The 15734-nt window shown below is 38.1% G+C and overlaps 1 protein-coding gene across 1 annotated transcript; it reads left to right on the top strand.

The window, feature by feature from the left end:
- Nucleotides 1-1473: 1473 nt before the first annotated feature.
- On the top strand, nucleotides 1474-5458 carry FABP2 (fatty acid binding protein 2). The gene is made up of 4 exons (XM_058549974.1): nucleotides 1474-1540; nucleotides 2797-2969; nucleotides 4833-4940; nucleotides 5342-5458. The coding sequence occupies exons 1-4, from the start codon at nucleotides 1474-1476 to the stop codon at nucleotides 5390-5392; spliced, it is 399 nt and encodes a 132-aa protein (XP_058405957.1). The 3' UTR covers nucleotides 5393-5458.
- Nucleotides 5459-15734: the final 10276 nt, after the last annotated feature.

The following is a 15734-nucleotide window of genomic DNA, read 5'->3' as shown; positions in this document are numbered from 1 at the left end:
GGTAGTTTGCTTTTTAATGTGCTTACGTGATGAAATGAAAAGTGGGCAACTCCACTGAAAGAGTGTGCCCAATGGATACAATCAAAATTTAAAAATTTGATTCTATTCCCCAATGTCCTGTTCACATTTGTTAGATACATCATTCCCTAATCCTGAATGAAATCTTGGGCATGCCCTATAGCTTCTCTACTGACCTTTAGTTAATAAGAGGTTCTCTGGTCACATTCACTCACAATAATAGTCTCTTTTTAGTAATATGTTCAAGCTACTTAATAATCAAAACTCCACACTTCATATTAAATTAGTGCTTCTCCTCCACCAGCTCAGACCTGCTCCAGGCGAGAAGCCTGTGGGGGAGGGAGAGATATGCTGACCTCCGTCCCTTTTAACCTTTCTAGCTGCCCTCCATGCCCCCACCCCACACACATAATGAGTTTTGGCTTCTGACTACACCAGGTTTGGGGACGAGAGGGAGTGACAGTAAAACAAAGGACTGGTTTTAATTAATGGTACAGCTGACATCTGGCTTTCCTCTGCACATGGCAGATATTTAAATTGCATACAGTGTTTGAAAGTTGCTAAGAGAGTAAATCTTAAAAATTCTCATCGTAAGAAAAAGAATTTTGTAACTGTGTATGGTGATGCATGGTAACTAGACGTACTGTAGTAATCATTTCACAGTGTATACAAATATCAAATCATTATGTTGTACACCTGAAACTAATATAACATTATACGTCAATTATACCTCAATTTAAAAAAAAAGAAAGATGATTCTTTTATGGGAGTTTTCATGTTATCCAGCCACATTTCTACCTCTCAAAATTTTTCTCAGTGGCCTATCACCATTCAAGACAAAAACAAAAACTTAATGAGTACCTACTGTGTCTCATGCACTGTACCAGATGCCAGGATATTTATCCAAACCTCTGGCATCCCAAAAACACAATGCAAAAGGACATACTAGAAAAATAAAATAAATTTTCAGTATCAATATTATGTTAACTTCTTTAACTTTTCAGCTGTATTTGGTCATGAAGTCTTACTTTACAAGATAATTGCTATTGTGAAAAAGGGCTAGGTCATTAATAGTCTCATTTCTCACATGCTATTTGATATATGCTCTAAATTATGTTACCTCCTGCATAGTGTGCACTTTGAACTTATAAGCATAAAAACTATCTTCAGACAGTATGCATTCTAATTCTTGAAATAAATGTGCCCACAAATTGCAGTTTAAGACAGAGTAGGTATGCTTATCATGTTTGAATTCAGTTGAATTTCAGAAAAGAAGCTAAGGAATTTATAAAAAAAGAACTAGAATAGCTTGGAATTTGTGTAGTTAGGTGACCTCTTGAACTTTAAAATTCCTCATCACAGTACAAAGTTAGTTCTAAGAAAAGAAATAGAGTAAGTTCTCTCCTAAGGAGAGACCTGACTCTGATTGCCCAGGGGCTGACTCAACTGGACATCATGGCGTTTGATGGTACTTGGAAGGTAGACCGGAGTGAGAACTATGACAAGTTTATGGAAAAAATGGGTAAGAGCTTAATTCTTTAGTGGCTCATTCTCGTGTTTCTCACAGACATTTTTCTTTCTACCTCCTTCTAAACCTCTGGGCTTAGAGAATGGCTCCTATTATGGCAGTGAGGATCCAGAATGTGTGATGGTTCAGAGTAGGGAAAACTATACCCTTACTTCTTACTTTAGGAAGAAAAGTTTCTTGGGTGCTGTCCTCTGAAACAAAAAAAAACATCCAGATATGCTTCATTCACATTAACTGCACATTGAGCCTATATCATTGAAAATTGACCACTTTTTTTTTGTTCAGAAAGTAAAAAATGGCAGTGCGTAATAACAACTTCCCTGGCCTTAAAACATTGAATTCTACAGGATGGAAAAGCAAAGACCATATAATAAAGCAATGGAAAAGAGTTCTATCAAAATTCACAGCTCTGAATAAATGAGACAATTCTCTTTTCCTCTGACTTCTAAAATTTGGGGAATAATCTCATGACACTATGTCGTTTCTATGGCAATTTTAACTGATTTTAATATCTATACTGATTTTAATATCTTTAATATTCTGGCAGCCCATACGCTGCACAAGACGGGCAAACAAACTTGTGTCATTCCCCAAAAATAAAAATCTGCATCAATTATATCCTATAGTTCAGGGATTCCAAGTTTAAATTTATGAAATTTGTACATACTTACAATAACAGATTTAACTATAATATTTGCTCATTTTCTCATTTTTGTGACAGTAAAAAATGCCACAAAAAGTATAGAGAATTATGAAGTTCAAAATTTAAAAGGTATTATGGAAAGCAAAGGAGTACTAAAAAAAGAACACTGTATACATGGAATTAAAGTTGTATACCCTTATAAATATATGAATATACTTTTTAATCCTTCATTTAATATTTCTGGAATTTGATTTACTTAACGCTGAAATGAGAAGTTTGATAATTTTTATAAATTACAATTTTTGTATAAATTACAAATTTTTTGGTATAAATTACAAATTTACAATTCTATGCTTCATTTAATTTTTCTTAAGTTTTGGAAAAATAGCTTGAATCAGTACTCTTGATCTGATTGAGCTTGAACTTTTTCTACAGAAGCAATCTGAATGCTCCTGTGCCAAGGCAACGCTGTTAGGTTTTCCTCCCTGCCCTCAAAATATAAATAAACGAACAAATAAACAAACAAATAAATAAAACAGAACTTGGAAAAATAAACACTTTCTATGGCATTTTGACTTTATTTTCTTCAACTTCTTTCTCTTTGCAGGTATTAATATAATGAAAAGGAGGCTTGCAGCTCGTGACAATTTGGAGCTGACAATTACACAAGAAGGAAATAAATTCACGGTCAAAGAATCGAGCACTTTTCGAACCATTGAAACTGTTTTTGAGCTTGGTGTCACTTTTAATTACAGGCTAGCGGACGGAACTGAACTCAGCGTAAGAAAAATTTTATAAGCAATGCATTCTTGATTTTTCTACACAATTCTAAAATAATCTCTGCTCTCTGTCATTGGATGGTTTACTTAATGTAGTCTCCTTCATTTACTGAGCAGCCAATGGAGTTTATCCATGTTATACATTGTACATATTGGGAGATTACTTAAATATAATGTTTTTATTTTCATATACATCTGTAAAGAACCTGGATTGAACAGTAAGAATTAGAAAAATACCCTTTGAGGGGGCTAGCCCCGTGGCGTAGCGGTTAAGTGGGTGCACTCCGCTGCTGGAGGCCCGGGTTTGGATCCCGGGCGTGCACCCAGGCACCGCTTGTCAGGCCGTGTGGCGGCGGTGTCCCACATAAAGTGGAGGAAGATGAGCACGGATGTTAGCCCAGGGCCAGTCTTCCTCAGCAAAAAGAGGAGGATTGGCATGGATGTTAGCTCAGGGCTGATCTTCCTCTAAATAAATAAATAAATAAATAAATAAATAAATAAATAAATAAGAAAAATACCCTTTGAATGACTGAGTATAGATCTAGTCATAAAGAAAACTAAAGCTCAGTGTTTTCAACTTTACACACCTGACAGCAACAGAAGATTTTAGAGTTATCTAACTTAAACAAAATGGGCATTTAACAAATGTACTGAAATAATAAAATAAATGAATAAATTAGTGAATGAGTGAGTGACCAAATGGAAAGGTCTAATGTTACATGGTTTAAGATATAAAATTCTAGAGAGGGGCCAGCCTGGTGGCGCAAGTGGTTAAGTGCAAGTGCTTTGCTGCGGCGGCCCAGGATTCACCAGTCCAGATCCCAGGCGTGCACCGACGCACTGCTTGGCAAGCCATGCTGTGCTGGCGTCCCATATAAAGTGGAGGAAGATGGGCCCAGATGTCAGCCCAGGGCCAGTCTTCCTCAGCAAAAAAAGAGGAGGATTGGCAGATGTTAGCACAGGGCTGATCTCCTCACACACACACAAAAAAGGTAACAACCAATGTAATTATGCAAGAAAAAGCAATAAAGGGTATATTTAAAAAAATACATAAAATAAAATTCTAGAGAGTCACATTTTTCAACTAATTTTTTAAAAACTTTTTTGTCCTCATAATTTTTCTAGTTAAATTATAGATGTTTGCAATGACAATTAAACTGTCAAATATTTTATCAATTGTGGCCATTTTTTAATTTCTACAATTATATAAATTAAAATAAGCATAGGGTTATTAGCCTCTCCATGAAAGTAATTTGAACCATGACTAAATTTAGGATACTTTTTTAAACATGAAAGATTTAGAAAAGAGAAGCCCTGATCATCTGCCTTTTTCTTTTTTTTTTTGGCAAGGAAGACCAGCCCTGAGCTAACATCCATGCCAATCCTCCTCTTTTTGCTGAGGAAGACTGGCCCTGAGCTAACATCCATACCCATCTTCCTCCACTTTACGTGGGACACCACCATAGCATGGCCTGACAAGCGGTGCATCAGTGCGTGCCCGGGACCCGAACCCGGGCCGCCAGCAGCAGAGTGCACGCACTTAACCACTATGCCACGGGGCCGGCCCTTGATCATCTGCCTTGAATTAAAATTCAGCATTTAGAAATTATTGAATGAGATGAGCATAATGGTTACCAGCACATACTCTAGAGCCCAAAAGCCTGGGTTTGATCCTAGCTCCATGACATTAGGTAAATTACAGTGTCTCAGTTTTCTCATCTGTAAAATGGAGATAATAATATCTACTTCATAGGGTCACTGTGAAGATTGAAGAAGTAGATCTATAGAACTCAGATCAGTGCCCAACACATATAAAATGCTAAAAATAATGCTATTTTATTATTATATTTTTATTTTTATATAGGGGTCTTGGAGCCCAAAAGGAAATAAACTTGTTGGAAAATTCAAACAGGTAGACAACGGAAACAAACTGACTGCTGTCCAAGAAATTACAGATGGTGAAATGGTCCTGGTGAGTTATAAAAAGATTATAGCTATTTCCCAAAGACAAAAACAATTACATAACCATACTTTTATTTTTGCGGTTGCTGAGTTACATCTTCAATAAATAGACTATTACTTTTCTCGTAAATCTTACTATTTTAAAAATATAGATATTTTCTGATGCCTATTTATTGAAGGAAATATACATATGTCAAATACACCGATGCCTATTTTTACTGAACATGTAAGTGACTACAAACCAAATGTCTTTTTTAAATGGGTGTATCCTGTGTCTGTATAAAATGTCTCTGTCAAGTACAAGAAAAAAATACCATAAATTCATTTCAAAGCTATAATAATACTAATATTTTTCTTAATTAGCCTTAAATCTTAATGGCAAATTCTTCTACATTTGTTAACATCTTTCAGACTTACGCATATGAAGGAGTAGAAGCCAAGAGGATCTTTAAAAAGGAGTGAGCACTGTTGTTGGAGCACAGCCCAGAACACAAAGCGATGGAAAATCTATATTGTACCAGAACTGTTTTTCTCTCATCAAGTATAAAGTTACTGACCGCTTGGTCCTTTTATGAACATTGGCCAATGGCTTATATTTCCAGTCTCGCCAAAGCAAAAGCAGTAAAAGCTAATTAGGATTTAACTTGTTTTACATTCTGTAAGATGTACATTTATTGGTGTTCTAAGAGAATTTGTGACATTTTTAAAAACAGATGAATAAATATTGTTCCCACATTGTTTTATACGTAGCCTCTTCTTTTTTTTATTTTTTAAAAAAAGCTATATGACACATACATTAATGGACTGGGTTTTTCCCCCATATTTGGTAAACTAAAAACATGGACTGCATGGGGGTCTTTAAAATTTTGTACTGGTTGGAAATATTTTCCTTCTAATATCTATTATTATAAAAATAATATATGCTCAACCAGAAAACTTAGAGATAAGAAAAGCAAATGCAAAATAAACATTTCCATAAACCCACAATCCAGAGAGCACCACCATTCTGACTTTAATAGATATCCCCCCAGTCCTCTTCTCTGGGTGTGGATATATATATTTCCCCATACATACTACTTTGAATAAAATGACAGGAAACAAATGATGCACTAAGTTAAAGAATTATATTATATTTTTCTACATGGTCAGTGATTCCCAGACCTGGCTGTGAATCAGGACCTGAGAAACTTAAAAATTTTTTGCATATGTAATCTCCACTGTTAACCTACTAGATCAGAATCTTTTTTTTTTTTTTTGTGAGGAAGATCAGCCCTGAGCTAACATCCATGCTAATCCTCCTCTTTGTGCTGAGGAAGACAGGCTCTGAGCTAACATCTATTGCCAATCCTCCTCCTCTTTTTTCCCCAAAGCCCCAGTAGATAGTTGTACGTCATAGTTGCACATCCTTCTAGTTACTGTATGTGCCACGCTGCCTCAGCATGGCTGGAGAGGTGGTGCGTCGGTGTGCGCCCGGGATCCGAACCCAGGCCGCCAGCAGCGGAGCGCGCGCACTTAACCGCTAAGCCACGGGGCGGCCCCTAGATCAGAATCTCTGAAGAACGAACCAGGGATTTTAGAAAAAAATCCCAAGTGATTCATTCAGATGCAGCAGGGTGACTAACCAGTCTTTGAGAACAACTGGGCTATCAGATACCAAAATTGTCATGTTCAATTGCCACCTCTTTTTTCTCATAAACACATACATTGCCAATTTGCCAGGGCCCAAAAAGTTTCCTTTTACTCATATTCTCACATGATGTACTACTTTATGTATTTCTACAGCAACTGCATTTTAGTGGGCATGTATTAGGGGATAGAGAAGAAGGTCAATTTTTTCAGCATTTAACTCTACAGACTTTCATTTTGATCTAATTTGTTAACTCTTTTTCATACCTATGAAGGTGACAGCTAACGTTTATATAGTTCTTACCACGCACCAGTCACTGTTCTCAGTGGTATATACACATGGCAGACACATTACAACATCGGAAGAAAAATGTTTGAGTACATGATGAAAATGAATAGATTAGAGAACACATATCTGGATCTTTTTTGTGCTTCAGAGGACAGCACTCAAATGATCTCTTCTTCCACTAGTGAGACAGTGTATTCTTCCTAATGCAAGAAGTGAGAATATGGTTTTCCCTACACTGAACTATCACACATTCTGGATCCTCACTGCCAGAACAGGAGCCATTCTCTAAGCCCAGAGGTTTATGACATGCAATCTTCTGCAAAAAACAAGAACTTAAATCCAATGTTCCTTTTATGACTTCATTAAAAACTTCACATCGAAAATAGTAATTATTTAGATTTTCACATGCTTTTTTTTTTTATAATTTTATTTATTTATTTATTTTTTCCCCCAAAGCCCCAGTAGATAGTTGTCTGTCATAGCTGCACATCCTCCTAGTTGCTGTACGTGGGACGTGGCCTTGGCATTGCCGGATAAGCTGTGCGTCAGTGCGCGCCCAGGATCCGAACCCGGGCCGCCAGCAGCAGAGCGCGCACACTTAACCGCTAAGCCACAGGGCCGGCCCTCACATGCTTTTTAAAATAAAAGTTCAAAGTACTTTTATTTCTCTATTCTTGTCTACTTATGTGAAAGAGGAAAAGGGCAGGTATTAATCTCATTTGAAAGTGGAGAAACAAAGGCACAAAGAAGTTTATTAGCTTATCTAACCTTGTACAGAGTCTACGATGAACAGGAACAAATGTCGGTCTTGACTTTCAGTCCAGTACGTTATGATCTATGCTATTACTCAGCCTGTTATAAACAAAAATATCTTAAGAAAAAAATGTCCCTTAATTCCTTAGTGCACCCAAGAACAGTACTCCAAATGAGTTAGGTCAGACTGTAAAATGGTGGCAATTAGTGGTTAGGCACTTTTCTATTTCTAGCCTTACTACAGGCTCACTTTTTTCACAATTTATATCCTTTCCAGTATTCAATGTCCACTATTTATTAGTATTGAAGAGCACCCCATCATTTGCTAAGTGACTGCCATTGCTATAACCCCTCTTTGGGAAATTGACCTTGATATCACCCCAACCTGATTGACCAAGAGAGCGTGACCCAGGAGCAGCCAACCAACCACAATTTGGGGAGCTTATGAACTCTGTGCAGAAAGAACCATACAACTAACTGAACTTAGAAAAATCTCTCTTTAGGGAGTTTGAATCTGAGAAACACACAGTTAGTAGTTGGTAGAAAGGAAAAAGGTTTAAAGAGGACAAAGAGGGCAGGCCGTGAGTTATTAAAGTCATGAGTATGGGAAACTACAAGCAAGCAGAAGCCATAGGGTAGAGAGCAGAATAGAGGGACAGTTAGAAGCAGCTGGAGTAGTAAAAGCTGAAACACTTACACATGAAATGTGGTATCTGGGATCTGCTTCAAATTGCTTCCTCTTCAGTCTGGAATTGGGGAGACAGTGGGGAAGGGTATCGGTGAAACAAGATTGGTCACAAGTTGACAACTGTTGCAGCTGTTGAAAAGTGCCTGACGCATGATGACACATGATAGGTTCACTGATGAAGTGAATGATGGAAATTCATTTTACTTTTCTTCCTACTTTTGAATGTATTTGAAATTTTCCATAACAAAAAGTTAAAAACATAATACTTAAATACATATATAACTCCAGAAGCCAACCACCTCCCATCACTTCCATTGCTATCACTTTGGTCTGAGTCACCATTGTCTTCCCCCTGGATTACTGTAATAACCCCCTAAAAAGCCTCCCACCTCTACGTTCCCTACCCTCCCCCCTTAGTCTCTTTTTCACTACAGCAGCCAGAAGGATCCTTTAAAAATCTAAACCAGATCATGTCACTCCTCTGAACAAAGCAGTGCAACGTCTCCCATTTCATTCAGAGAAAAAGCCAATGCCCTTAAATGGCCTAAAAGACCCTATGTGATCAGATCCACTATTACCCAGCTGACATGCATTCTATTTTCAAGGATTATCTGGCGGACTATCAAGTGGAGAAAACACTCTGGAACAAAGGCCCTAAGGCAGCAGCAATCCTGGTAAATTTGAAGAACATGGATAGCCTGGTAAGAGTCCCCAAGGTTGTCCAGAGCTGACTAAAAATAAGACCAATGTTCAGGAAATACAGGCTAACTCAGCCTTCCTAGAACTCAGAAATGATGTGGTAAAAAGAGAATGAGTTTTGGAATCACAGAGACTTGCTTAAACTCTTGTCTTTTTACTTATTGAAACTCAAGTTCTGAGCCTCAATTTTTCTCACTTGAAAAATAGGAAAAATAGTAATGATTTTCTGAGATTGTTGTTAATTGAGGTATTACATATAAAACAACTAGCATGGTGCCTGGCATATAGCTGGTACTCAATAAATGTAAGTAATACAAACCTGCACCCTTCTCTTGTTGAGAAGACAGAGAAAAGTATGTCTTGAGTAAATGGGAAAACTCTTTTCTCAAAATACCCTCCACTGAGCCTGTGTGGTAGAGCAAGCCTTGGCCTGATAAATGCAAACTCTTAGTTCCAGTCCAGTCTGTGACATAACTAGCTGGGGACTTTGGGTGACTCACTTCATCTCGTTGGAATTTAGTTCAATTATCTTTAAAATAAGGCTACTGGACAAGATGATCTCTAAATTTCTTTCCAGTGCTAAGATTCTATGATGTCTGAATAACATCCAGTGATTCTTCCTTTAAGTAGTCCCTTTGGTGTGTGTCACAGGAAGGTGTTGCAATGACAGAGGGTGGGTGGGGAGAGGGAGATATCTTTTAAGCTCTTAAGCACGGCTGGCTTCAAGGGCCTTGTGCTTGGTTTAATGCTTTGCTGTTACTGTCTTAAAATTCTCGATAAATTTTAGAACAAGGATCCCTGCATTTTCATTTCACACTAGGTCCCGCAAATTATGTAGCTGGTCCCGTTCCTATAAGCTGACTATGAGTAAATATAAAATATTTTCCAGTGAGCAACTGGAGACTGGCAGCAAGACATGCCTGGGCACCTGAAGAGAGGTGACTGGGTGGGTAAGACAGTTGTCTGGGGTAGAATGAAAGTGGGAGGGGGTTTTATGTGGATTGAGAGGGGAGGAAGGTGGTGGATGGACACTTCAACCAATTATGAAATGCTTCTTTACGTTCTGCTACTTGCTTTCTCTGAACCCTAGCATAAGACTGCCATCTACTGGTCAATGACACGAACTCTTTCAAAGACTTCCAATGCAGGGTCTCTGCGTTTCAGCGTCTTACACGGTGTGCCAGAAAGGGCCAATATACCATATTCTGCAGTTTGAAATGATAATTATTAACTTCTTCCTCAGTGCCAACTTCCAAACTAAAGTAATACAAAGACTCCTTTTCTGTCCTCCTGAACAATCCCCTAAAGCTGCTTTCATTTACTCAACAAAAGATAACTTTTAAAAAGTACTATGTGCCAGGCAACAAGTATTCAACGATGAACACCACTGGCAGAGATATTTAGGTCACTAAGAACTTCATCAAATGGATTCAGATTCTCAGGTTCATCTTGGGTCTGAGTCGGAATACCTAGAATAGCATCATCTTCAAAACGGGATGGTCATCTAGCAGTAGGGTTACACTTGCAGTGTGTGCTAATATGCAAGGTGGTGTATAGCTCTGACCTACAGGACCAATGACCCACCTTCAGGCTGTTGGCTGGAACAGACATTACCGCAGAATTGACTGGAAAAGAAGAGTAAGCAAGGGTGGCAGAAGATGAAGAAAGTTAGGGGCACAAATAAAGAACAGTGCCCCAGGGGCTCCACTCTTTCTGAGAGCTCCATCAGAATGAAGGGTACCAGAAATCCTCCCTTCTGTGATATCTAGATTACCAGGAAGAAAAGAGTGACCTTGAATACTTGTCCAGCAATTAGTGGTTTGGACTGCTGTGAAGGGACAAGAGTGGTAGAAATCTGAAGGAGGGCGAGGAAGGTCTCCCAGGATCTCAGCCCAGTTTCAAGGCCACATCTCTTAGATTACAGGTGGTTCTTTTCACACAATTCTGTACAATCATTACGCAAGCTGGAGAAAACACCTGAGAGCAGAAGAGCAGCACTCCTCCTCCACTCAAAAACAAACAAGTCCTTCAGGTAAAGGAGTATGCGCCTAATGCCATTTCTTGGTTTTGCTGTAGACAATTTTTTAAAACAAGATATCAAGATAACAAGGGTATGTGACACAGACTTTCTTCTCTTCAACATATCCTTAGAACAGACAGACCTGAGTGAGGACGGAGCTTATCTCACACTCTTGGTCCCCACTGAGTGTTCACCCTGTGTTCCCACAGCACAATGTGCTCGCCTGTATCATATACCATTGTTGGGTATTCAATTTGCTTGCCTGTCTCCTCTGAGCTCCACGAGGGCAAGGGCAGAGTCTTGTATCTATATCCCCTCTCCACACTATAACCCTCTAACACATAGTCAACCTTAATAATTGTAGTTGAATGAATAAATGGGGCATATGCTGGACAGCCTCAGCCTCACAAGCCAGCCTTCCCCATCCTGTATCCTGAAAACTTTTACACAGAAGCTCTACTGAAGGAATCAGCCCTAGCTGTTCCTTATGCACAGATAATCTTATTCTGAACCAGATCATTCCCACCTTGGCCATATCTGATTAGGCCACCTGATGCAAGGGCAGTCAACCTATATACTTGAGAGCAGCCTATAATATGAGAACTTTACCCAAGATCAATAATTCTAATTAATTAAACCAGTTAGGGTCTCTCTCTTGGGAATTTGACTTCAGTACACAGAAAAAGTCATCAGCTAGTAACGATGGGCAAAAGTTGAAAGACACAGAGGAAAGGCAGACAACAGTTGAGGCCATGAGGCAAAAGGGATCATGGTGAATTCTAGTAAACAAAAATCAGATAGAAGAAAAGAATGTGAGAGGACAGGTTCTTAGAGGTGGAAATAATGGATTCTTGCTTCTGATGGATAAAAATATAATTTGTTCACTACAGCTTCCTAGGATCCTGAGTGGCCAAGAGTACATATTTCTTTAACCAAATTGAATTAAGCATCTACCATGTGACAAATATGACATGAGTTTTACTGGTGAATAAGGCAAATTTTGCTCCCATGGAGCTTTGAATCCAGCTTAGAAGCTTAGAAGCTAGAGGTAGAAGACTGACATTGAACAAGTAAAAACAACTGAGATAAGCTTCACAAAGAAGTAGTGTAGGCTCTCACAGAAGCATATAGTATCTTGAATTATGTGTTCCATTGGCTTATTTTTCCTAAGATGCCTGATTAGATGGCCTTTCCTAATTCCAAGAGACCTAAGATTCTTTTCATCTGTAACCATCTACGAAAAGGCTAGTTTCCAGGGCATACAAAATCTTCAAAACACAAAATGGCTCCAAAATACAAAGAGAAAATTGTAAAATCTAAATAAATAAATGTTTTATCCAGAAAACATAGCACTAATTCAGATTCAGTTCAATCAACTCTTACTACCACTACAAGTTAACCCCTTCACGGTGTTTACAATATGCCAGACATTGTGCAAAGTGCTTTATAAAAATCAACTCATATTAATCTTCACAAAAACTCAATACAACAAGAACTAATACGACTATCCTCATTTTACAGATGAGGAAACTGAGAAAAAGAGTTATGTAACTTGGCTGAGGTCAACAGCCAGCAAATTGCTGAACCAGGATTTGAACCCTAGCAGTCTGTTTCTAGAGTCTAGATGTTCCAGAGTTCAGATTCAATTTTATTTAATGTGAGTATGTAGGTAAATTTTCTTTCACATATTCAGCAAATATTTATTGAGCATTTATTACATGTGGGTGCTGATCTAGGTGTTAGAGATACAACAGTGAGCAAAACATAAAACATTCCTGTCCTCATGGAGGGGATACAGACAATTTACAAGAGAAGGAAGTACAATATATATGGTACATTGGGTGGCATGGACGCTATGGAGAAAACAAAGCCAGGAAGAGGGATGACGAGTGCCAGGGGTCAGATCATGGGTACAATTTAAAATAGGATAGTCAGGGAAGTAACCTGAGTAGGTGACATTTGAGCAATAACCTGAAAGAAGCGAGGGAATGAGCCATTCTAAGTATGTTTTATATGATATCGGGTAGAGTAAGAGCCCTGGGTTTGGATCCTTGGACCCATGACAGTCTTAAAACAGTCCTAGAGTTATATTTAGTGAGTGTCTGGGATTTGCAATATAAAGAGCCTAACTAGTACATTCTATGAGGGCTAGAAGTTGCTAGCTTAGGAAGAGCAGAGCATTACTAAACAAGCAACAGCCTCTTCATTAATTTTGAGCTGGAATTTGTGTAGGATTACTTTGTGAATTGGCAATGTTGAAAACTTTATGAACCTGATTCTTCTCAGTTTCTAAAGTCAATACATGATCTATTTTAGTCTGCCTGGGTTACCAATTGATGTGTATATTCTGCAGTTACTGGGTAGAGTATTCTAGATATGTCTGTTAGGTCTACTTGGTTTATAGTGTTGTTCAAGTCTTCTACTTTCTTATTGATCTTCTGTCTAGATGTTTTACCCATTATTGAAAGTGGGGTATTAAGTCTCCAAATATTATTATAGAACTCTCTATTTCTCCCTTTAATTCTGTCCATGTCTTCATATATTTTGATTTAGCATTTGTTTGGTTGCTGTGAACCTCTGACTGTTTCCCAGAGTACAGACAAACCTGTTTCAGATAGTTTCTACTTATTTTTCAATGTTTCTGTGGAGGGATGGAGGCTTGGGGTTGCCTACTCCACCATTTTGAACATGGGTCTCCCAAGGTGACTTTTGACACAGCTCTCACCAAGGCAGAAAAAAAAGTAAATCTGTTTTCTAATGGGGCATATTTATAGTTACGAACATAAAAGATGAACTTCTCCAGTAGATGCTTGAAGTCTTATTCCCTACATCTGTCTCCTCCGTTTCATGTTGGCCCCTGAGTGATCACTGAGGAATCATAGAACTCCATGGAATGTAGTTTGAAAAGCACTATTATGTGTCTCTATAACACCTGACACTATGTGCCTAGTGCCTGTGATCTGATGTTAGAATAGCTAAATAATAATTTTGGCCTAGACCATCTCTTGCTTATTTTCTAACACACTTGTTTTCAAAAGACTTTCTTCCCAACTTGTAATGAATGCATTTTCACTGAGAAAACTTGGAAAATACGAAAAAGCACTAAGAATGAAATGATCTGTGGTTCCATCTCCCAGAAATAACTGCTATTAACATGTTGACACTTCCCACGCTTATAAAATGAGCCTAATTCTGGTTAATATTTTACACACAGCGGTTATCACCTTGGTATCCATTTACTTAACACTGTTACTCTAGTTCATGTCCATGTTAATATTGCCATGTCTACTCTTGGAAGCCTATTATATAATTTTATCAGAGAAGATATCATGTATTGACTAACCTTTCAATCTCCACCCTCATGACTGTCCCTCCAAAGTCTTTCAATAAAACAAAAACAGGTTAATTGCTGAGTTAATTAGCATAATGAGATTTCAACATCTTTGTCATCTTGACCTACCAATTAAGCTTTGCCCTACTGAAGCGGTTTTTAAACTTTAAAAAGCAGCAGAATGCCTTCTTTATTTTGAAATAAAAACTTTTATGAAACCCTAAAATACAAAATAACAAAACTGAGCTCTTACGGTTAAAGTCTGTACACGTGTAGGTAGAGGGAAGAGGGTAGACAGTTCGTTCAGAGCCAATCCTGCTTAGCCTTCCTAACACCCAAACCATTATGCAGAACTTCAGGGCTCTGGAACAGAATGTTTGAATATCCCATTGCTCTGTCAAAAGTCCTCAGTCAGTACAGCAGTTTCCCCTTATATACGGTTTTGCTTTCCAAGGTTTCCATTACCCTCACTCAACCATGGTCTGAAAATATTAAATGGAAAATTCCAGAAGTCAACAGTTCATAAGTTTTAAAATTCTTACCGTTCTGAGTAGTGTGATAAAACCTCTTGCTGTCCCACTCCATCCTGCTCGGGACATGAATCACCCCTTTGTCCAGCTGATCCATGCTGTATACACTACTCTCTGTTAGTCATTTAGTAGTTAGTCATTTAGTACACTACTCTCCGTTAGTCATTTAAGAGCAGTGATCCTGGCAATTCGAATATGCCAAAGAGAAGCCGTGAAATGCTTCCTTTAAGTGAAAAGGTGCAAGTTCTCGACTTAATAAGAAAAGAAAAAGAATTGTATGCTGAGGTTGCTAAGATCTACAGAAAGCATGAATCTTCTATCTGTGAAATTGTGAAGAAAGAAAAAGAAATTTGTGCTGGTTTTGCTGTCACACCTCAAACTGCAAAAGTTACAGCCACCGTGTGGAATAAATTAAGACAGAAATAGCATTAAATTTGTGAGTGGAAGACAGAAGGTCAAAGCAGCCTAACGCTACATCACAATGCCTACATCATTCACCTCACTTCACCTCATCACATAGGCACTGTATCATCTCACATAATCACAAGAAGGGTAAATACAGTACAACAAGATATTTTGCGGAGAGTCCACATTCACACAACTTATTACAGTATATTGTTATAACTGTTCTACTTTATTACTAGTTATTGTTGTTAATCTCTTACTGTGCCTAATTTATAAATTAAACTTTATCATAGGTATGTAGCTTTAGGAAAGAACATAGTATATGTAGGGTTTGGTACTATCCGCAGTTTTAGGCATCCACTGGGGGTCTTAAAACATATCCCCTGCGGATAAGGGGAGACTACCGTACTTCTAAACAGTTGGATGACTACTGCATCTATATCTCCTACGGCTCCTCAGACAG

The sequence above is a fragment of the Diceros bicornis genome, chromosome 11, assembly GCF_020826845.1.
Source record: "Diceros bicornis minor isolate mBicDic1 chromosome 11, mDicBic1.mat.cur, whole genome shotgun sequence".
Taxonomy (NCBI): Eukaryota; Metazoa; Chordata; class Mammalia; order Perissodactyla; family Rhinocerotidae; genus Diceros; species Diceros bicornis.
This window is presented reverse-complemented; position numbering and strand designations above follow the sequence as displayed.